Here is a 22064-nt window from a genome sequence, read left to right as displayed (position 1 = left end):
ACTCATGGGTCGTCTTTTTTTCATCCTTTGATTACTCATGGTCATCAGCAGCTTTTCTGCTGTTTCTCTAAGCCTGCTGGTAGATTTATCTCCAGGACCCACACCCACTTTTCTTTTAAGATTTTAATTTTAAGTGATCTCTATACCCAAGGTGGGGCTCAAACCCACAAACCTGAGATCATGAGTCACACGCTTTACCAACTGAGCGAGGTAGGTGCTCCTGGACAGGGACAACCCCCCTTCAGAAAAAGCAAGGGTGGGGCTCAGAGGTTTTATGTGTGGGTATAGTTGTAGACCCCCCTCTTTTCCTGGGCTTAGGGCCATAGTTCCCATCTCCATGTAATATCTGGAACCCAAACCCCAGTCCTTAGGTCTTATTTCCAGGTTTATAACTGTTGTGGTCAATGCAGTATTGTCTACTAATGGCTCTGGTTGTGAGTTCCCTTATTCATTCCTGAAATGTAAGCATCCGCCTTCTTTCCCACCTCCTTTCAAAGCTCATCTTTGAGTGAAAGATTTTTCTATTGTATCTAATGTTGTTACATGGTTTTAGCTGGAGAAAGGCCTGCCCATCAGTTCAATCTTGATCATAAAAATCTTGAATAATGAAATTTTCCATCAATAAAGCTCTTTGTTTCCTGGGTGCTTATAGCATTTACATATGTAAGAAGAGTTGTAGTGTCTGTAATCTTTACACACGAGCTTAATTCATGTAGTCCAAATTGGCAAGCATTATTAAATGGGATTGGTTTCCTTAATATTCTAAAACAGTTCAGAGGAGGCTCTGTGCTCAAAAAAAAAAAAAAAAAATTCAGTTTGCTGAAAACTCTTAATTCTTTCTACATAGTTATGCTTTCTTAACAGTTTTCTGGGGGATTTTGCTGCCCTTCTAATTTCATGCCTTCACTGGAAGTGCTAAATATTTGTGTTTCTAAGGCAATAATTTGGATCATTAGTATCGTAGAGTACCTCTAAGCCATTGGACCCTACTGTAACTGTATCTGTGGATATAATTACACAGGCAACAGCTCTCTGTTGGTTTAAAATGCAGCTTGTCATGGTAGAGGAAATCCCTCTGCATCTTCAGAGGCGGTGCACTGAAGAAGTGCTAGAAGGTTCTTTCTTCTGCTTCCCTCTAGAGCGGTCCTGTGTTCACAGGGCTGCAAAATGAAGGTGGGGTGGTTTTCTGTTCCTCCTCCCTCTGTTCCCTGCCCTCAGTCTCTGTTGCTGACCAGCCTAGTTGCTGTGCTTCACAACCCATGGCTGTTTTAGCTTCTATGGAGTGCTCCCCTCATTCTCAACACTGCTTTTCTTTCCCCTTATAATTTTGCTTTTATTTCTTTTGCCTTGTATGACTTCAAAATTCCTCTCAGCTCCCTCTTGGCAAACAAAACCCACAAAACACAAAACAAAAACCTGGCTTTTTACTAGCCGTTGTTGGCCACTCGGAGAGTTTCTTTCCAACCACTCAATGAAATGACTAATCTGAGCTCACATGCGCTTTGGGGGACTTCAGCTTTTGTGGATTGAAAAACAATTGCTACTGGATATCTAGGGCCTGCTAGCCTTTTATTTCATTCTTTCCTTTTATCTTTCATCTTCGTGGTGCTGCCTCTGTGAAGCCTGCTGATTCTAGAAGGCTTATCCCCAGGTCAATGAGGTTCAACAACATGAAAACTTTAGATTAATCGACAGAGCCACTGATTCTTGTCCTCATCTCGGGGAGCAGATGGGCATTAAAATTAGAGCAGCTGTTTCCACTGAAGGTTAGAAAAATGGAAAAGAGAGCAAAGGGAGTTTTCGTGCCTGCAGAGAGAAAAACACACATCAAAGTGGTTAAGAGGCCAGCAGGTATGCGGGCATGTGAAGCACTGGACAGCTTCAAGCAAAAGCCTTTCCCAAACAAGGTGACCCTGATTTGCACTCTTTGACCTGGTATCAGGGACATCTGCAGGATTCTCTGCCAACTTTTCTTCAGAATCCTGGGCTACCAAGTCTGGCCAGTATAGAACTCTGCATGCCTGGTGGGAAATGCTCTGAGTGAAGAACACTCTAAAAGAAAGCAATGCCCTTTCTTGGATTCAGACAATACATACTGATTGAGGGCCTGCTAGGTGCCTGGGTTAGCAGCTCCTTGCTCCCCTCCCCCATCTAGGTGTCATTTGTCACTTATGCCTGTTTTCAAGGATGGAGAGATGAGCACATTTTAATATTTAGAGATTACCTTTGGGGTCCCTAACAGGAATGGGAGGCTCTTTTGAAAGTGGGAGATTGACTAGAGTCCCCACTCTTGCTTACCTGGTTTCCCTGGTTTCCCAAAGCTTCTAGGACAGACACCAAACCAGGGAAAGAACAGAGAGGCCGTTGCATCTTGATTCCTGCTTGATTTCCTTGGCCCCAGGGCCTCAGGTGGCTGCTGTGCTGGGGGAGAGTCTCTCAGAATCCAGGAGCCCCTCTGCAGTGTCCACCACCTGGATGGAGCGTGAGGAAGGAGACTTAGGCTCACTTTTGGGCAAAGGCAAGTTGGTTTCATCACCTTTGCCAGCAGCTCCAGAGGTCTTTCAGGATGGGGAACTCTGGGTACAGGAAACTCCCAAGGGTGCCTTGAGAAGACAGGGCTCCTGCCAAGGACAGTTCCCTTCTTCCGTCCCTCAGGTCGTCCCACTGGCCAGAGTTGTAGACGGCAAAGACACAACCTCGGAAACTTGCTGGCATGTGGCCTGCTTTTCAGTTGAGTAGGAGTATTTGTAGTGGTCTCCATAAGCCACCTCTTTCATCCCTCAGGGCTTTTGAACCTGCTATTACCCTGGCAGAATGCTCCCCTTTCCTTGGATAGCTCCTATTGGACCCTTGAGACTTACTTTACACCCGAAGATGTCCTGATTTGCCTTGGTGAATGCAGCGCCCCACTCCCTGTGTTTCATTGCACTCTGTGTGTGTATCTCATGGCTCTGACTTCACCATGATAAAGTCATGGTTTACTCATCTATTATATGCTGCTGGTCGCTGACCTTAAGCCTTGTGTCATTCCTCCATATATTTCTAGATACATGGCCAGACCTCTTCCATAATGGCCATACTGAGCCTATGAGATTGCGTCTTCTGTCATTTCATTGCTAGATTTAGAAATTATCATTAGGGTGCCTGGGTGGCTCAGTGGGTTAAGCCTCTGCCTTCGGCTCGGGTCATGATCTCAGGGTCCTGAGAATGAGCCCTGCATCTGGCTCCCTGCTCAGCGGGGAACCTGCTTCCCTCTCTCTCTACCTGCCTCTCTGCCTACTTGTGATCTCTCTCTGTCAAATAAATAAATAAATAATCCTAAAAAAAAAGAAATTATCATTAATTTCACCTTGGGGCACCTGGGTGGCTCAGTGGGTTAAGCCTCTGCCTTCAGCTCAGGTCATGATCTCAGGGTCCTGGGATCGAGTCCCACATTGGGCTCTCTGCTCGGCGGTGAGCCTGCTTCTTCCTCTTTCTCTCTCTCTTTCTGCCTGCCTCTCTGCCTACTTGTGATCTCTCTGTCAAAATAAATAAATAAATAAAATTAAAAAAAAAATTCACCTTTATTTTAAGAAATAAAATTCTAAACTTCCTAACAGAATTCCTAAGATCGGTATGCTAAAAAGTTAGAATCTTGACTGTGCAGGACCCTGTTTTTAGGGCATGTGGGATGATGATACAACTGACTGAATGAATGGGAAAAGGCATCATGAATTAAGGGAAGGAGGCCTCTAAAGGGTGGGTCCTGCCTTTAACTGCCCAGTAGGTTAAAATAAACCTGATATGTGTATATGGTGGGCATCAGATTTTGTTTTTTTTAATTTTAATTTTTTATTTTTTAAATATTTTATTTATTTATTGGACAGGGAGAGACACACAGAAAGAGGAACAAAGGCAGAGGGAGTGGGAGAGGGAGAAGCATGCTTCCCGCTGAGCAGGGAGACCGATGTGGGGCTTGATCCCAGGACTCTGGGATTATGACCTGAGCTGAAAGCAGACACTTAATGACTGAGTCACCCAGGCACCCTCAAATTTTGCTTTAAATTGTGAAGTATAACACACATACAGAAAAGTGTACCAATCAACAGGTACAGCTCAACATACCATAAAATGATCACCTTTATAACTACCGACCAAGTCAAGAGTGAGAATGGTACCCTTCAGCCTCTTTCTGAATGCCGTCTCGCGCTTCTCCCTAGAGGTAACTATTGTCCCGACTTTCATGCTTCATTTTCACTGTTTGTCATCATCCCACAAATGAGAACAATGTTGCGTTAGGGAATTTATTCATATTGTTTTGCAAGACCATGTTTCTTTCTTTTCCATGGCTGGAGAACGTTCCTCGGTATGAGGATCCTACAATTTATTTATATATTTGATTCAATGGATATTTGAGTGGTTTCCACTTTTGGCAATTATGAATAGACATATGCGCATCCTCTATATGTCTCTCAGTGCATGTTTGCTTGCTTCTCTATTAGGCGTATATCTAGGTGTGGATTTCCAGGTCAGAAGGTAAATACTTGTTCAGTCTTAAGAAATAACGCCCAACAGTTTCCAAATCAGTTGTAACTACACATAGTCCACCACTAATTTATTCTTCCTGTTGTATTATGTTCTCATCAACACTTGACCTTATCAGTCTTTTGATTTTTGTCATTATTTTATTTTATTTTTTTTATTTTTTTATTTTTTTTAAAGATTTTGTTTATTTATTTGACAGACAGATTACATGTAGGCAGAGAGGCAAGCAGAGAGAGAGGAGGAAGCAGGCTCCCTGCTGAGCAGAGAGCCCGATGCGGGGCTTGATCCCAGGACCCTGAGATCATGACCTGAGCCGAAGGCAGAGGCTTAACCCACTGAGCCACCCAGGCGCCCCAGATTTTTGTCATTATTTTAAATGCATAGTAATCTCTTATTGTGATTTTTAAATTGCATTTCTGATTATTAATGATGTTGAACAACTTTTCTTATATATTTTGGCCATTTGTTTTTTTTGTTTTGTTTTGTTTTTGTTTTTTGAGATGAGCCTGTTTAGGTCTCTTGCCTATTTTTCTCTGATGTTTTCTCTACCATGCCCCCTTAATTAATGTAAACAATTCTTTATCTTGGACATGAGCCCTTTGTTGGTTACATGTATTGTAAATACCTTCCTCTATTCAGTGGCTTGCATTTTTACTCTTTTATTGGGGTGTGTGTGTGTGTGTGTGTGTGTGTGTGTGCGCGTGTGTGTGTGCGTGTTTAAAGGTTTATTTGTTTATTTGAGAAAGAGATAAAGAGCACGAGCTGGGTAGGGGCAGAGGAAGAGAGTCCCAAGCAGACTCTGTGCTGAGTGCAAAGCTTGATGTAGGACTTGATCCCATGACCCTGAGATCATGACCTGAGCTGAAACCAAGAGTCAGATGCTTAACCAGCTGAGCCAGCAGGTGCCCCTATTGGTGTGTTTTGATAAAAAGAAATTTCTAATATCTGTAATGAATATAGTCCAACTCATTAATAATTTTTCAATTATACTTAATGCTTTTTGTGTCCTGTTTATTAAATATTTATTCACTCTAAAGTCATGAAGATATTCTCTTCTGTTAATATTTTGAAGCTTTATTTTTTTGCCTTTTATTTCAGATTTGCAATTCTCCTGTGACTTAAATTTTGTGGATGATGCAAGGGAAGAGTCGAACTTAAATTTTTTACCCCTATGGATAGCTACTGAGAAGACTATATATATATATATATATATATATATATTTTAAAGATTTTATTTATTTATTTGACAGAGAGAGGGAGAGTAGTCAAGCAGAGAGAGAGAGAAAGAGAGAGAGGAGCAGGTTCCTTGCTGAGCAGAGAGCCTGATTCAGGACTTGATCCCAGGACCTTGAAATCATGACCTGAGCTGAAGGCAGAGGTTTAACCCACTGAGCCATGCAAGTGCCCTGAAAAGACTGTATTTATTGCACTATCCAATTCTATAAATGAAGTGTCTGTATGTGATCTTTCTAGTTCTTGACTATCCAGTGTTCCAATGACCTTAACTTTAAGATTCCTGATCTCTTATAGGAGCAAGCCTGCAATACTATTTTTATTCAAGATTTTTTGGTCTATCTGGGGGTCATTTTGCACATAGAACAGAAAAAAAAAACCCTGATTTCTGTTGCAATTCCATTGAATCTGTAGATCACGTTGGGGAAAATCGGAACCTTTGTAATACTGTCTTTAGTCTATGACTAGAAGGCCCCCCATTTACCAAAGTCCTCTTTATTTTTCTTAATACTATTTTGCTATATTATAGTTCTCTTCATTGAGGCCATACACTTCTTTCATTTGGTTTATTATTAGGTTTTGGGGGATTTTATGTTGTAAACAACACCTTTGAAAATTAGTTTTATTTCTGATACATAGAGATGCAATTAAAAAATTTTTTTTTACCTTATATCTAGCAAACTTGCTGACATTCCATATTCTAATAACTAGCATGCATAATCATAGTCTGTGAATCATGACAGTTTTTTTTTTTCCTATTCTGTCCTTACACTTTCTTTTTATCCTTGCTTCCCTGTACTGGTTAGGACCTTGTGCAATGTTCAGTGGAAGCAGCAATAAAAAACATCCCTGCTTCACTCTCGATCTCAGTGAGAAACTTTTCAATACCAATAAGCATTACATTTGCTGAAGGTTTTGTTTTTGTTTTGTTATTATTATTTTTTTTTAGATTGAAGAAATGCCTTCTATTTTCTAAAAGTCTTCACTCTAAGTGAATGTTAAATTTAATAAAATGCTTTTCCTGCATCTGTTGCGGTGATCATATGACCTTCGTAGAAAGTTTAATTCCCAGTCTGCCGCAGGCTTCTTTTCCTGGGTAGGCAGGGGGATAAAAGTTGACATAGCTCTTGTATTTGCAACATTGTTGTTTTGTGAAAAGAGTTTTCCAGGATGTGTAAATCTTTCTGATGAGAAGCGAAACAATAAATGTATGCACTGGAATTATTCCGTAAATTTCTGATTCAAGAAACTGGTCTTTGAATGACTAAGAGGAAAGGGAGCGAAAACACCTCCTTTGAGGCTGGTGAGCCTATGCCAGTAAATGTGGTTGAGTGTGATCCCTTAGGATTCAGTTGAATATGGAAACTGAGGCATGAAGGGATTTTGAAGAACAATTATTTTAAATCTTGATGTATCTGTGACTGAGTGGGGCTTTGGGATTCATGAGTCTGACTCTGGACCCAGTGCATCACAAGAGTAAAGCAAGAGTAGGACCATCTCAAGATCATTTCCAAAGAGAGCGTGTTTTAAAGAGATCCTATGAAAACGTGCAGGAGAATAATTAGACATGTAGTAGTTTATTTCTAATGGATTCATTTCACAGTCAAAAATTTGAGTTCTGCTTGCAATTTCCTTTCAGGCTCTTACAAATGTAACTCCACCTACATGTGAAAATCCGGACAGGCTGATTTCAAGAAAATCAACCCAGAATTGAGGCAAAAAGTGGACTGCCCAGATTAGTGTTGGGATGAGTTTTCAAGTAGATCTAGAGTCGCTAATGCAGAGGTGAAGAAATACCAAAACACGAGAATGTGGGTTTTACTAAGACATGTAGTACTTGATTCAGTAAAGTGAATGAGCATTTTTATTATTTGGATTTGGAAAAAAGATATCATGGGATGCCTTTCTTGGCAGAGTTTACTACTGGCATAAGCACTGTAGTGGATTTTTTTTCCACATCTTTACTCCTAGTGGGTAAGCAGTTGGTGTTGGAATATAATTGAGATCTTTATTGAACCAAGTGGGAAAAATTCCTTTTTAAGGCAAAAATACTGTGACAGTTGGATTGCAACAGTGTTCATTTGTCTTTCAGCATGAAGACGACATTTCTAACCAGTGCAATTGCTATTTTGGACAGAGAAAGCTCATACTCAGACCTGAAAGTACATTAGGGCTCTCCAGTCCTATCCCTTCCTTTTACATTTGGGGAAACTGAGTCCCAGGAAACTTCTTGCCTTGTCCACAGTCATCCACAAGTGGGCATAAAACCACAGATTTTCTCTACCATATCACAGTGCAAGTGCTTAGTAGCATTTTACCAGAAACCCTAAACTCCAAATTCTGGAATCGTCTTTCTCGTGGTCCCCATCTCCCTGTGGGCCAGCCGACGGAGACCCTCTCCTGGTCTTTCAAGACCCCCGGTCTGTGTGGCTCTCCCACCCACCTTCCTCCAGTGCTCAGCCCGTTTCTGTGTCTGGCTTCTGCAGTGGGCTTCCCATTATTGATCTTCACGTAGTCCGGTGGATGGCTGGGAGGGAAGGGAGAGAAGTCCCACGCTCCTTCCAGTGAAGGGGAGGTGGGTGTGTGGCCCTGTCCTGTGGTCAGCTTGGTGCTGAGTTATCTAGACACGTATTCCCTTCGTGGTGCCAAGATTCCTTCTGCCCAATCCTTGCACAGACTTATGGTTAAAAGAACATCTGATCCCTTCTCTGCCTGAAGTTATATGGCCAAGAAGTCCTTCTGTAACCACTCACTCAGGGCAGGCCAGCCCAGTAAGAGAGTCAGGTGGGGAAAAAAATGGATGAATTGCTATTGTCTATATAGTGCTCTGTTCAAGCTTTTCTCCTTGGAAGTCTTCCTAGAGGAGCGCATCTATCTGTTTTTCATTTGGTGAACCTGAGAGTCAGTATCGTCTAGATGAGGGATTGATTGGCAAACTGAAGGGCCGCGTAATAGATACCGTATCAGTTTTATGGGTCCGGAGTGTCCTTGGCAATCACCCCGCTGCTGATGGGGCACGTGAACAGATGGCTGTGGTCATATTCTGGCAAAACTTCATTTCCCAAGCCTGGACTGGGCTTGTGCTTGTTGTGTGGTAACCCCTGGATTATAGCCGCAAATTCTACATCCTGGATTTTGGACCAGGCATGTCGGAATCATCTGGGGAATGTTGAGAGATGGAGGTTTCTAGGCCTCACCCTCAGAGTGTTTGATTAGCAGCTTTGGGGAGGGGGGAGGGGGGCATGGTTTAAAGAGCTCCTTGACTGAGTCTACTGCCCAGATTACAAAAATTAGGGTTCATTCTGCTTTTAAAAATTTGTGTGCACCTAGACACATACAAATAATCACATAGCATTGTGCTTTGTGTTTAAAAATATTATAAAGGGCACCTGGGTGGCTCAGTTGGTTAAGTGTCTGACTTCAGCTCAGGTCGTGATCTCAGGGTCCTGGGATCAAGCCCCACGTCGGGCTCCCTGCTCAGTGGGGAGCCTGCTTCCCCTCTCCCTCTGCTCCTTCCTCTGCTCATGTTCTCTCTCTCTCTTTCTCAAATGAATAAATAAAATCTTATAAAAAACCAAAAATATTATAAAAATGGCACAATTTCACACATCTCTGTCTGTGTGTTGCTATTTCCTTGCCCTTTTTATTGAGGTGTCTTTTATTGACATGTAGGAATTGATGTAATAAGGGGATTTAGTCTTTCTGTCATACATTGTACGTATTTCCCCCAATCTTGTTGTTACCATTTGACCTGATTTATAACGTCATACAGAATTTTCACACATTTTGATGGAATGAAATGCATCCATCTGTTCCTTGAGGGCCGTGGTCCTGAACTGGGAGTGACTGTGTTCCGGGTGACTTCGGCAATGTCTGGAGATATTTTGGTTGTCACCACTGTCACTGTGGGCAGAAGGGGTTCCGTCATCGCTAAGTAGAGATGGGAGGTGTTGCAAAACATCCTACAATGTGTGGGGCATCCACCCCAACAAAGGGTGATCCAGCCCGAAGAGTCAAGAGTGCTGTGGTCGAGAAATACTGCTTTCAGGCTTTGGTTTTTGTTCCTTGTTTAGTGAGGTGCCTCTTCCTATGATATGAATATCATGGAATCTGTATTAAAAAGTTCCTTAATTGATTTTTCTGCTTAGAAAAATTACTAAAGCAATGGCCCATTCTACTTATTTATTTTTTTTTAATTTTTAATTTTTAGATAGAGCGTATGAGTGGGAGGGGTGGGGCAGAAGCAGGGAGAGGATCTCAAACAGGCTCTACACCCAGCATGGAGCCTGACATGGGGCTTGATCTCATGACCCTGAGATCAGGACCTGAGCAGCTATCAAGAGTTGGACGCCCAACTGACTGAGCCACCCAGGTGCCCCTATTCTATTTATTTCTTAACACCACAGACAAACGCCCCTGAGGTATTTCTCTTCGGTACCTACATCTTCCTCCTCTCTCCTCTGTAAGAGCCATGAGTCCTTCAATCCCCTCAGAGAGCTGCATGGCCTGGGTCACGTCGTGAGCTCTGTCAATGCATGCAGATCCTCCTTCCTGCCTTTGTTGGGTTTGGGTTCCTCAGACACCTTTCTCATTCTGGGGATGACTCTGCCCACGGAGCAATGGGTATAAGTGAGGGAGGGAGGGGGCTTCAGGGTTTCTCTGTACTTGTCTGGACCCTCTGAAAGCAGGATCAATGAAAACTGAGTGGCTGTCAATATAATCCAAAATCCCAGAGATGGAGGAGGCCTTGAGATGTTATGCCTGAGGCCCTCACTTGACGTGTGAGGAATGTGTGTCCAGGGCAGCCGAGTGACTTGGCCAGGGCCTCTCAGTGCCCTGTGCAGACTGACGCCAGGACTGTTGCTCAGCTGATCTATTTTTCATCAGAAAACTCCTTGCCACTGCCCTTGTTTTGCTGAGAGTTGCCACGGTCACCTCAGAGAGACTAGCTCTGAGATCAACTCCCGTCTGCTCCTTTCAGACCTGCCGTTATCAAACCCATGGTCTCTCTCAGCATTAGGGACTTCAGTTCATCCAATAAAGGATTGAAATAGTGTATGTGCATACAAGCAGGGCATTGATTTCAAATAGATGGCTTGATGGGGCGTCCCAGTTAATGTGTCTGAACCTTCTGTTGGACCGCAAGCTCTTGGAGGTCAAGGACTGGGCTTTATTTATCTTCCCGAGCTCTTCCAGGTACTGTCTGTCCCATAAATTCCATACCTTACCCAGTGCTCGAGAAAATTCACATAAATTACTGATCAGCCTTATTGAGTAGGAATGAAGCTCATATACCCCAAACCAGTGTGAAAGGATCCCTTAGGCAAGGGGTTCTATGGGCACTATCTCAGACCAGTCTTTCGGGTGATGTGGGTGATGGGCTCATAGGCTCCGTGTGGAGTTAGTCCTGCTAATTTTGACTTACTTAATCTAATGACCCTAAAATGGCCGCTCCCTCCCACTCTTTTTAAAGATTTTATTTATTTGTTTGAGAGAGAGAGCACAAAATGGGGGCAGGGGCAGAGGGAGAAGCAGATTCCCCGCTGAGCAGGGAGCCCGACATGGGGCTTGATCCCAGGACCTTGAGATCCTGACCTGAGCCTACGTCAGATGTTTAACTGACTGAGCCATCCAGGGGCCCCCAAATGGGCCTCTTTTATGTCTGTTTTAAATTTGACCTTCCACCCTTCGGTTTGTGTGCTGCGGGGGACATTAGAATTGCTGGAAACAGGGACAGTGGACAGTTTAAGGAAGGAAAACAGGTCATGGCTAACATGCCGCAGGAGAGGGCTTTCCAGTCCCAAGTAGCGGGGTTGGCAGCCTCTTCACTCTGGTCTGGCTCCCATATCGCCCTGTGCGCATCCTCGAGATTGTTCCTTCTTACAGTATAAATGATTTAAAGTAGGTGAAATGTCTCAAATAAAATATGAAAAGAATAGTTTCAGATTAGTTCTATGATGTGAAAAAATTTGGCTTAAATGGGTGATTAATGATGCAAGAACAAGCAGCAGTTCATCACTGAACTTGCTGGTGGGTTGTAAGCAGAACAGCATTAATCCAGGGGCCTTCTCTTTCTTCTCCCTGATAGCTGGTATTACAAAGACTTAATCATCCCCACCCCCATCACGGGAGACCAGAAATTATAGCCAAGAAAACATCACCAGTTAAATTTTGAGTATCCCCAAAGTCAAGTCTGTTCATTACGATCTTTTGCTTCCTTATGCATTCTGGCGGTTTGGTTGTTTCCTGCTCGTAGTTGCAACTTAATGGGCTTCCAGAGCGGTCGTCAGTGACCTCCATAACAGGTTGGTGATTATTGCATTTATCTTAGATTTGCTGTCGTGCAATGGAATCAGACCGGTTTTCTTTTCTTCAATGAAACTAGCCTGAAGTGCTCGAGAGCACAATGGCAGGTAGTTGTCATTGTTTGGGAAGCAGCTAATAGAGGACCCCAGCAAGTAGCATTAATATGAACTGATTACTTTAAAGAAGGGATCCATGACAGTGTAGCGCACTGGGCTCTGGTCTGTGTCCCAGGGCGCCGGCGCGCACGTATTCTCCATCACATCAGTCATTCTTTGGAACCCCTGCAGAAATCCGAACAACTGACAGCTTCATTCTTAGCTTTTGTCGTCTTTACCAGAAGCATCTCTCCCGACAGCCCATGAATCAGTCTTTACTTCATCCCGATGCTGCTTGTGCTTCCCGCTCATGGATGAAGACAGCAGCTCCTAAACGAGAGCATTAATTCTCATATTTCCTCCCCGCTCTTTATTTCCTGCCTGGTGGACTAGACTCCGGAGTGTGGCAAATTAGGCATTGCCGTGGGGTCCTGCCTTTTGCACCTGGTTTTATCCACTGGCACCCAGGGTGATGGGCTTCAGCAGCGGCTCACCTGATGGATGGTCTCTGAGGACTGATGCCATGGTGTTAGGGGTCATCTGTGACCTCCACTGAGCTTTTACTCTTTCTGCTCTCCCTCATCAAGGAAAAGGTAGGAGGTTGTACTGGCTCTGCCTTAGCTCTCAGGTCAACAGAAACTTTCCCCCCTTTTCAAGTTGACTTAAAGTTATTGAATTGCTCTAAAACACTTTAGGACAGGTATGTGAGGCCTTCCTTAATTTGCATTCTCATGTCCTGGGGCGGGGTCCTGGAGAATCCCAGTTCCATTGCCTATAGCAGGACACCTCACGGGCTCTGACAGCTGCTTGCGTATGACATCATTCATTCCCTGGGTCAGTCATTCTGTCACTGCTCATTCGGCAGCTCCCGTGTACCTGGTACTGTCTTAGGGTGGGATGGGGGCCCTCAAGTAAACAAAACGGGGGAAACAAATCTGACCTCACAGAGTTTACAGTCTAGTGGGGGAAGATGCAAAATCAATATAATAAATAGGTAACTTTTCCCCCCACATTATATTAGCACATAATAGATGTTTTGGAGAAAAATAAAGCCAGGAAAGAGGTATCAACAATGTCAAGGGATGGAGACTTTGCACAGGTCAATTTACGTTGTTTAAATGTGTGGCCAGGGAAGTCTTCACCAGAAGATGACATTTGAGCAAAGAATCAAAGGAGCTTTGGGAGCAGCCATGAGAAATGAGTGTTCCAGGTAGCAGGAACAGCCAGTGCAAAGTCCCTGAGGTAGGGGAGTGCCGGGAAATTTAAAATGCTGAATGTAGTGGTAGGCACACAGGAAGCACCCAGTGAATGACAGATAGTACTAGTTTTGCAATTGTTGTTCTTGGTGCTCATACTAGGTTACTGGTTGTAAACTCTATAGGGACAGACATTGTCTGTCTGTCTGTTTGTTTGTTTTTTTTCTTTTAGCATTTTATTCCCATATCTGCTAGAGTTCATGTCAAATCATAAGACCTCAATCAGTATGTGTTGAGTATTATTCTTATACTTTTATTCCAAGTATGAAATTGGTGGTCTTAACTGACCCACATTTAATCCTTACTTATTTTCTGTTGCTTACAGAAATATAACCCTGACCATTGGCCTTCTGCACAGGGATTGTTTCTTTGGTATGATAATAACTTACTACCAAAGTTGGAGTGCTGTGTTGTGGCCAGAACTCTTGGCTGGAAGTCAGAAGATGTGACACCGCTCTGGCATTATTCTTATGTAGTGGCTGGGATTGGTCACTCCACTCCTCTGTCCCGTTTCTGAACAGTGATACGGGTTCGGAAAAGTTCTTCTCTAGTTCTAGGTTGTTGTGAGCACAAAGGAGCTGCTATACGGCGATGTTCTTTGAAAACTCTCCATGGCCACCTTAGAGGGAGTCGTAGTCATCATGCCTGGTAGCCTTTGTTGTGACAGTGGAGAGCTGTGCTTTGCCTTCTTTTCATGGAGGACGTGCTGATGTGTGCTGGACCTCGGTGTCTCTCTGAGGGCTGCTTGTGGCCTGCAATGATGGGGCAAGAGCATCAGAGCCTCTCTGGCCAGGTAGCTGGTCTCACCTTCACCCTAGAGGTTTGGATTTCTGGAATTATCTCTTCATCATCTCTTCAATGTATTTACCTAATTTAAAAGTATTTCTGTGTTTTTCAGGTCTGTGTTCAATATTTTTATTTGTGACATCTAGGTCAACCTCAGACATTATTATAAAAAAGTTGATTTCAGAAACCTGGCTGTACGTCCCCTTTATCCTAGCTAATTAAATTTTCCTTCCTGTCAGATAATTCTTGAGGTGAGACCCATTCCATGAAGACGTCCTAAAAATAAATCAGAAATGAGATAACAATATGGTGGCTAAAAGGAAGCATTTCACATCTGTCTCTCATCATGCATTGCCTTCCAAATATTTTGTGAATACTTGTAAAAAAGCCCCGCCATGTTTTCCATGTTTCTTGACATGCTAGGAATAGTGCCATGAATGTAGTAGATAAAATCCTTGTACTCACAGAGCTCATTAATTTGTGGGAGGGAAAAAAAGGATTATTCTAGATTTTGTAGTGAGGGAAGGCTTTTCTGAGGAGGTGACATTTGAGTCGAAAACTTTGTGAAATGAAGTAGAGAGCATGCAAACCTTGGAGAAAAGCCTATTCGGGCAGAGGTCCCAGCAGGTGCAAAGGCCCTGAGATGGGAATGATCTCAGCAGAGTCTAGGGACAGAGAGGGAGAGGTGGGGAGAGTGTAAGTGAGAAGTGAAGACAGGATGTCAGGGGTTGGGAGGGGCCAGATCAGGGAGAGCTTTATCTCACATGGAAGGAGTCTGGGTTTTACTTTACGTTGATAATGATTATAAATATTTAAAATAACTTACAGTTTAAATATTTTCCTCAGATACCTCTTACTCCTTTTAATTGAGATTCTGTGAAGGAATTGCCAAGTGATAGCAGAGAACATTGTGGTATTTTTCAGAGCTTCATTTTATTCAATCCCAAATCCCTCAATATTCCTAAAGGATTTTGTTGGAAATTGTCTGACAAGGATAATTAACAGGATGAGAAGCCATTTCACCATGCAGAATTCTCTCCATGTGTGTTTATGTGTGAATTCATTTCAGCAAAAGAAACTGAGGGTCTTATTTCTCTGTAGTCTCTTCTTTACCAAATTCTATTTTCTGATCAGCCCTGAGAAGCCTGGGGTACATCAGATAGAGGTCTAATTTTCTGTTCATAGAAAGCAAATGATAATTGAATAAAGCACATGTCCGAACCCTTGAGCTGTCTCAAGAGAAACAGCTGATCATTTCCTTGTTTTCTAGCATGTTTCCAAGTCATAGCAAATTACAGGTCAGGGAAGGACTCAGGGGTAAACACTTTACTTAGAAACATTGTCACAATTTAAAAACCTGTAAGTGAATTTTTCTCTTCCATATCCAGCAGGGTCACATTTCCCTGTGATCACCATCCAAAATAATGAGGTAGAAACTTTGATAAAATTCTGCTAAACATATGTCTCCACCAAGCTCTACTCTGGCTAAAATTGTCACACAGGGCAATCGTTTTGGAAGCTTTTAATTAAATAATATCACCTAAAAAGGGTGGAAATTGGGAGACATACATAAGTACATCTTTAGGGAGAGAAGTTAGTTGGCAGTCATTTCTCATAAGGAAACCTTGCAAGGGTCCAGAAGGTGAAAAAGGAGATTCCAACTGAGATCCTTAAGTATCCATTGTCATGACTGGCCACTTTAAAAAAAAAAAAAAATCAAAATTGGTATCTTCCTAAAGAGCCTCTGTTTTAAGTGCTTTTGCCCTAGAAAATTTCTCCCAAAATGTGTTCCTGATATCAGCATTATTTAGGGGCTCGGGTCTGGAGAAGCTGTTTTCTAGGTGTGTGCTTGCTGGTCACCTGTTATCTGTGGAGGGATTAACGTTGGGATGACCTTGGGAGGTTCCCCCACGACAGCACAAGTGGTTAAGGACCTGGATTCCACAGAAACAACGCTTCCTGGAGCAGCAGCTCTGAGACCCGGAGCTAATTGGCCAGCGATAGCTCTGCTTTTCTTATGAGGGAATAATTGACCCATTTATGGTCTCGTTTCAGCTCGTGGCGGATCCTTGTGCCAGCACCCCTTGTCACCATGGCAACTGCAGCAGCAGCAGCAGCAGCAGGGGGGGCTACCTCTGCATTTGCAATGACGGCTATGAAGGTCCCAACTGTGACCAGGCGCTGCCCATCCTCCCTGCCTCCGGCTGGACCGAGTCCATGGCCCCCAGGCAGCTGCAGCCTGTCCCCGCCACCCAGGAGCCCGACATCATCCTGCCCCGCTCTCAGGCCACCGTGACCTTGCCCACCTGGCAACCCAAAACAGGGCAGAAAGTGGTAGAAATGAAATGGGATCAAGTGGAGGTGAGAACATTTGGCTGCAAATGTAAGGAACCACTGAGGTTAAAATAATTCCAATGGTTCTAATATTGGCAATAAAAACGGAAGACTGTCCAGTGACAGTCTTGACATGAAGCCACATGTCTACCCTTCTTCCCGTCTGCACCCATGTGTAGGAGATCGCTTTCCCTTACAGGAAGGAGACTTCTTAGTTATGACTGTTTTGTGGGCATAAGAAGAGTAAGCAAGGAAAGGAAATGAAGGAAGTTATTTTCTGGAACGATATCCACATACATTTCTGTGAGAGAATCTTGGCTTCGGGGGCAGACCCTCCACTGTTGACCAAATTTTCCTTAATATTATGCTTAACATCTTGTTTATTATTTTGTGCCTTGCTGCCAATATGATTTTAAAAAAGAGGTGCTATTGGTGATTTTTTAAATGGTTTAAGAATGCATTTAACAGTGCAGTTTCTGAATTTTATCAATTTTGGCAAGAACAAATACGGTTTACTGAATTTTGTCCAGTCTGGGCCAAGATCAGTCAAGCTCATCAAAAGTCTCATTTTGAGGAATTTTTAGCAGACCCTTGAAAGTTGCCATACAACATAGATTTGCTAGCTAGGAGAGTCGGGGAACAAATCTATATCATGACTTTGAAGTAACATCGATAGAGTGTAATTCCATTCCACATCTTGTATTTTATAAGACATCTTGTGATCGTTATATTACTGCTGGTTTTGTAGCTTAAATGACAAAACACATAGATCTTGTGTAGCAGTTTCAGAGTCAAGAAATACGTCTAGAAATTTCCCTTATTGTTATAGAAGAGACAAGGCAGGGGTGCCTGGGTGGCTCAGTGGGTTAAAGCCTTTGCCTTCGGCTCAGGTCATGATCCCAGGGTCCTGGGATTGAGCCCCGCATTGGGCTCTCTGCTCAGCGGGGAGCCTGCTTCTCCCCTGCCACGTCCCCCCCCCCCGCCCCCGGCCTTCCTCTCTGCCTCTTGTGATCTCTGTCTGTCAAATAAATAAATAAAATCTTAAAAAAAAAGAGAGAGAGAGAGAGACAAGGCAGCATTTCTTCTTTTATTTTCTTGGGTAGTTCTAACCGGTTGACCCATTTTTTTTTTCCTTGCCACACATTTTATGAAGGCCATCTTCAGACTGCAGGGCAATGTTTTCAGCCTACCTAAAAAACTGTGAACGTGTTCTGATTTCAGACTTTTAATAAACGCTTTGAAGTTTTGATTTGAATCCCTCCTTGCGGAATGACTCACTTCTCAAATGTGAACTAGATTTGATTCTACATTTATCAAGGAAGTGTCCCTTAAAGACAGCTTCTCCCCAGCCAGCCATCGCAATCTATTTATTTAAAGACATGCTATCCTACTGTTGGTAAATGTAGAAAGAAATGCCTCATCTTCCCGTCATGCTGTAATTTCTTAGACTGTTCAAAAAGGAGGTTAAAAAGTTGCCAGCGGAAGATGGGAATATATTTAGGTTTCCCCTTTTATGGAGTAATGATGCTTCAGAGATATGAAGCTCTTTGAGGTCTTAAGGGACTCAAATTGATGTAATAGTTCTCAGTTAACACAAATCAAACAGGTCGATTTACATTTCTGAATATCCACAATGGGCCTTCTCCATGACCCTTGACCATCAGGCCTTCTGGACCGGAAATTATAAGTGTTGGGTGTGGATGGAAATGCCGAGAATTTCTGTATTGCTCTCAGCTAATTCAATGATGTGGGGATACATTTAATACCCCTTGTTTCAACTTTCCTGGGGGAAGACCGTGCTCACAGCACGGGGAATGAATGAACAAATTGGTCCCAACCACCTCACTTGGACACAGCTTTCAGTGTTCACAGTGTGTTTTCTTTCTTTTTTTATTTTATTTTTTTTGAAGATTTTATTTATTTATTTGACAGACAGAGATCACAAGTAGGCAGAGAGGCAGGCAGAGAGAGAGGGAGAAGGAAGCAGGCTCCCTGCAGAGCAGAGAGCCCAATGCAGGCCTCGATCCCAGGACCCTGGGACCATGACCTGAGCCGAAGGCAGAGGCTTTAACCCACTGAGCCACCCAGGTGCCCTCACAGTGTGTTTTCTAAACAACAGTTATTTCCCCCAACCCTGCCCCTTGAGCCCCCTTCTTACATGCACTGGCATGTTACTTTTGGGAATGTGTCACTTAAAAAATGAAGGGCTAGTCTATGGGGCAAAAATAGGCAACTTCCCAGTTGCTTGGCCTTAGCATGGACTCTCCGAGACCCACTTCTGCCCAGAGCAAGGTCACCCAGACCAGGTGCTTCTTGCCTGTTGCTTGTTCTGAGGCTTGCTCTCTAGTTTCTGCCTGCTGTGTGTAAGCCAGTCCTCAGCTTGCCTTCTTGTTCTGGAAGCACTTAGTCCCCTGTGTCTTTAGACTGAGCCTGGAGCAGAGGCTGGTGACTGCTTGGTAACTGGAAGAGAGGACCCTTTCACTAGTATAGCAGTCCAGGAGTTGGTGGACGGCTCTCAGAAAAGCTTTGGTGTTTCAGAAAATCAAATGGCTGATTTTTTTTCCCGCCATTTTCTTCTGAGTTTGTAAGGTTTCACTTGTCCCCTCTCTGTCTTCACCACAGTGTCATCCAAAGGCGGCTCATGGGATTTTGCTGAGTAGTAGTATCCTGTGTTATAATCAATCTTGATAAGTGTTTCTCCTCTTTTTTCCCCCAGGTGGTCCCAGATATTGCCTGTGGGAATGCCAGTTCTAACAGCTCTGCGGGAGGCCGCCTGGTGTCCTTTGAAGTACCACAGAACGCCTCAGTCAAGTAAGAAAACTCCCAAGCTAGAAACCCTTAAGCTGGATACTCTGACCTTAAGCTGGGTTGTTAATTGGTCAGTCTGGTCGGTCTGGTGGGAATCCTGAATGGGGTTCCATGTGTACACATGGCCTAAATTGCTCGAAACCCAGAAGGACCTCTATTTCAGGGGAGAAGATGGCAGTGGGGGTCCAGCTGGGCCGGGGATGTGGAACTGTGGAATTGGACGCGATGAGTAAGGTGTGAGATCAGAACCCTTGAAGGCTTGGATAAGATCCAGAGCCAGACCCTTCACTTCCCCAATGACTTTTGCTTTCAAAGTTCTTTGGCCTCTTGTGAGTTTAATGGGCCATTGCTTGAGTTCATAGGCATAATTTAAAATCCAAACATTATAATTTTATTTTCAAACACAAGCATCTGAGAAGACAGTGTTTTGTTTGGCTTTGTTTTAAACTTAAGCTCTTTCCAGCGACATACTGCCCACTCTCACCGGCGGGGATGCGGAAGAGGCCAGGGCTGAGCCCCAGCTGTGTCAGGGGGGAGTGAGGGGAAGGGGGTTTGGGGAGTGGGGTTGGAGCCAGCCCCAGAGTGACCCAGTCCCGTCTGACAGCTCCCACTGCTCACCCTTCTCTGTTGCTATTACCTGCCCAACCCCCATCCCCACACAACCGAATGGGAATTTGCTGTCCAGTCCTCAGGGACTTTAGACGACTGAGGGACACGTGACCCTGATGAGCTAGTGCTCTGTATCTGCTTCCTTTGAACGGGGCTGTGGACTTCTTTCATTCATTCAGAAGCATTTTTGCCCACCTTGCCTTCTATACAATGGAGCTGAAATGCATCCCTCCCGGGCAGCCTCGAACTCACTCTGCTGGGGCGGGGTGCGGGAGGGTGGCGGGGAGAGTCAGGAGCGGCAGTGAACTCCGCGCAGGGAAGAAGGGCCTCGGGGCGGGGGAGGTGTGGCCTCTGAGGCAGCTTCCAGTTCTACCAGCAGGGGGACCCCGGTCCTAGTGTTTCACCGCTCGGAATACTGATGGAACCGGCGCCGTCCAGAGCGAGCTTTCGGGAAATAGGGACCCGTAGCTTCCTTTACGTTTATGAGACCATCTCCTAGAGCTTCTTGTCTGGCTCATATGATCTGGCTTTCATGAGCCTTTCCAAAGAGTTCTGCTCTTCTATCCCATTCGCTGGCTTTCGGGTTTTTTCCCCTCTCAAATGTGAAGTTCTTCAAGACCCCCCTGGGCTGCAGGACGGGGCAAACATAGCAGGCCGACCCAGGCAGAGTGAGATGGGAGTGCGGAGTAGCTCTGGGTGCCTTGAATTCACTTGTAAGGATTGCTAGCCCCTGAGACTTTCATTTATTCATGAATTAGCAAGCCCTGATTGGACACCCGCTGCAAGCCAGGAGCTCTGCGCGTGGAGTCTGCTGATCTCCCGCAGGCAGGTGGAGACCCGCTTCTCCAGGAGCGCGGAGGAGGGGAGGGGCGGAAGCTGGGCGCTTGGAAGACCGTCAGGGAAGAGGGTCTCATAGAAGAGGTGACCCGTGGGCTAAGCCTTGCAGAATGGCACACGAACCAGGCTCATGAGGGGGCAAAGGCTGGAAGCTGGGGACAGAGACCGCTTGGGGGTGGGGGGTACCGTAGCTCCATGTGGCCAGAGCTCTGGCCTGCGGGGATGGTGTTGCAAGGGAAGGAGAACTGAGGTCAAGGCTGATTTGCTTTCTAGCATCTCATTCTTTGATTTTACCAGGGAAATAAGAAAAAGCCAAGAGAAGCCCAAAGCATGGGTCGTGACACACTATTGCTCATGTGGGCAGCCCTTTGGGGATGCCTGACACATTTAGAGTAAATTCAAGCAGGACTACATATGGTGTGGCTGCAGAAAGATTTGTCTCTAAAAGAACTCAAGACACCCTTTTTAAATTTTTTATGAACCTATAATGTATGATTTGTTTCAGGGGTACAGATCTGTGAGTCATCAGTCTTACACAATTCACAGCACTCATCATAGCACATACCCTTCCCCAATGTCCATCCCCCAGCTACCCCACCCCTCCCCGCCCTCCCCTCCAGACTTTTTATTACCGATTACAATTGTTAGGTAAAGGTAATCATCTCTTCCTGATCTTGTGGTCTATTTTTAAAACAAGTGGGACACAGACCTTTGTCACCACTTCCTGAGACCTTGGTGGGTGCCCATGTCGTTTTATTTTTATTTTTAATGTCGATGGACTGGTTCTAAGATGAATTTTTCTGAAAGGAACTTCTGATTTACTCCATTCCTGTTTCCAGAATTCGGCAAGATGCCACTGCCTCGCTGATTTTGCTGTGGAAAGTCACGGCCACGGGATTCCAACAGTGCTCCCTCATCGATGGACGGAGTGTGACTCTCCTGCAGGCCCCCGGGGGCCTGGTCCTCTTGGAGGAGATGCTCGCCCTGGGACACAACCACTTCATCGGTGAGTTATGACAGTCTGCCCGAGCACGTCTGGTTTCATCCAACCTGGACGTGGTGTTTAGAGACGGCAGGGAGGGCATTTTGCTCGGATAATCTGGGTTCTAGATATCAACCCTGTTCCTTCCACTTTAGGTGAGGTTTTGCTTATGATCAAAATTGATTTCTAAGATAATATTTTCCATGTGGCTCAGTGTGAACAAAGCACGTGCTTTGAAATTCTGAGACTGTATCCCAGCTCTGGACAAGGCGGCGTGGACCTTTGGCACTTAAA

General features: G+C 44.4%; 1 protein-coding gene across 1 annotated transcript in view; it reads left to right on the top strand.

Moving 5' to 3' along the window:
• DNER (delta/notch like EGF repeat containing) overlaps positions 1–22064 on the top strand; it is a 315286-nt gene that overhangs the window by 121760 nt on the left and 171462 nt on the right. Inside the window, exons 2-4 of the mRNA XM_032355065.1 lie at positions 16256–16561; positions 19251–19345; positions 21628–21794. Of these exons, the coding sequence (XP_032210956.1) occupies positions 16256–16561; positions 19251–19345; positions 21628–21794 (568 nt within the window). The remainder of the gene's footprint in view (positions 1–16255; positions 16562–19250; positions 19346–21627; positions 21795–22064) is intronic.

This window comes from Mustela erminea, chromosome 8, assembly GCF_009829155.1.
Source record: "Mustela erminea isolate mMusErm1 chromosome 8, mMusErm1.Pri, whole genome shotgun sequence".
Classification (NCBI taxonomy): domain Eukaryota; kingdom Metazoa; phylum Chordata; class Mammalia; order Carnivora; family Mustelidae; genus Mustela; species Mustela erminea.
This window is presented reverse-complemented; position numbering and strand designations above follow the sequence as displayed.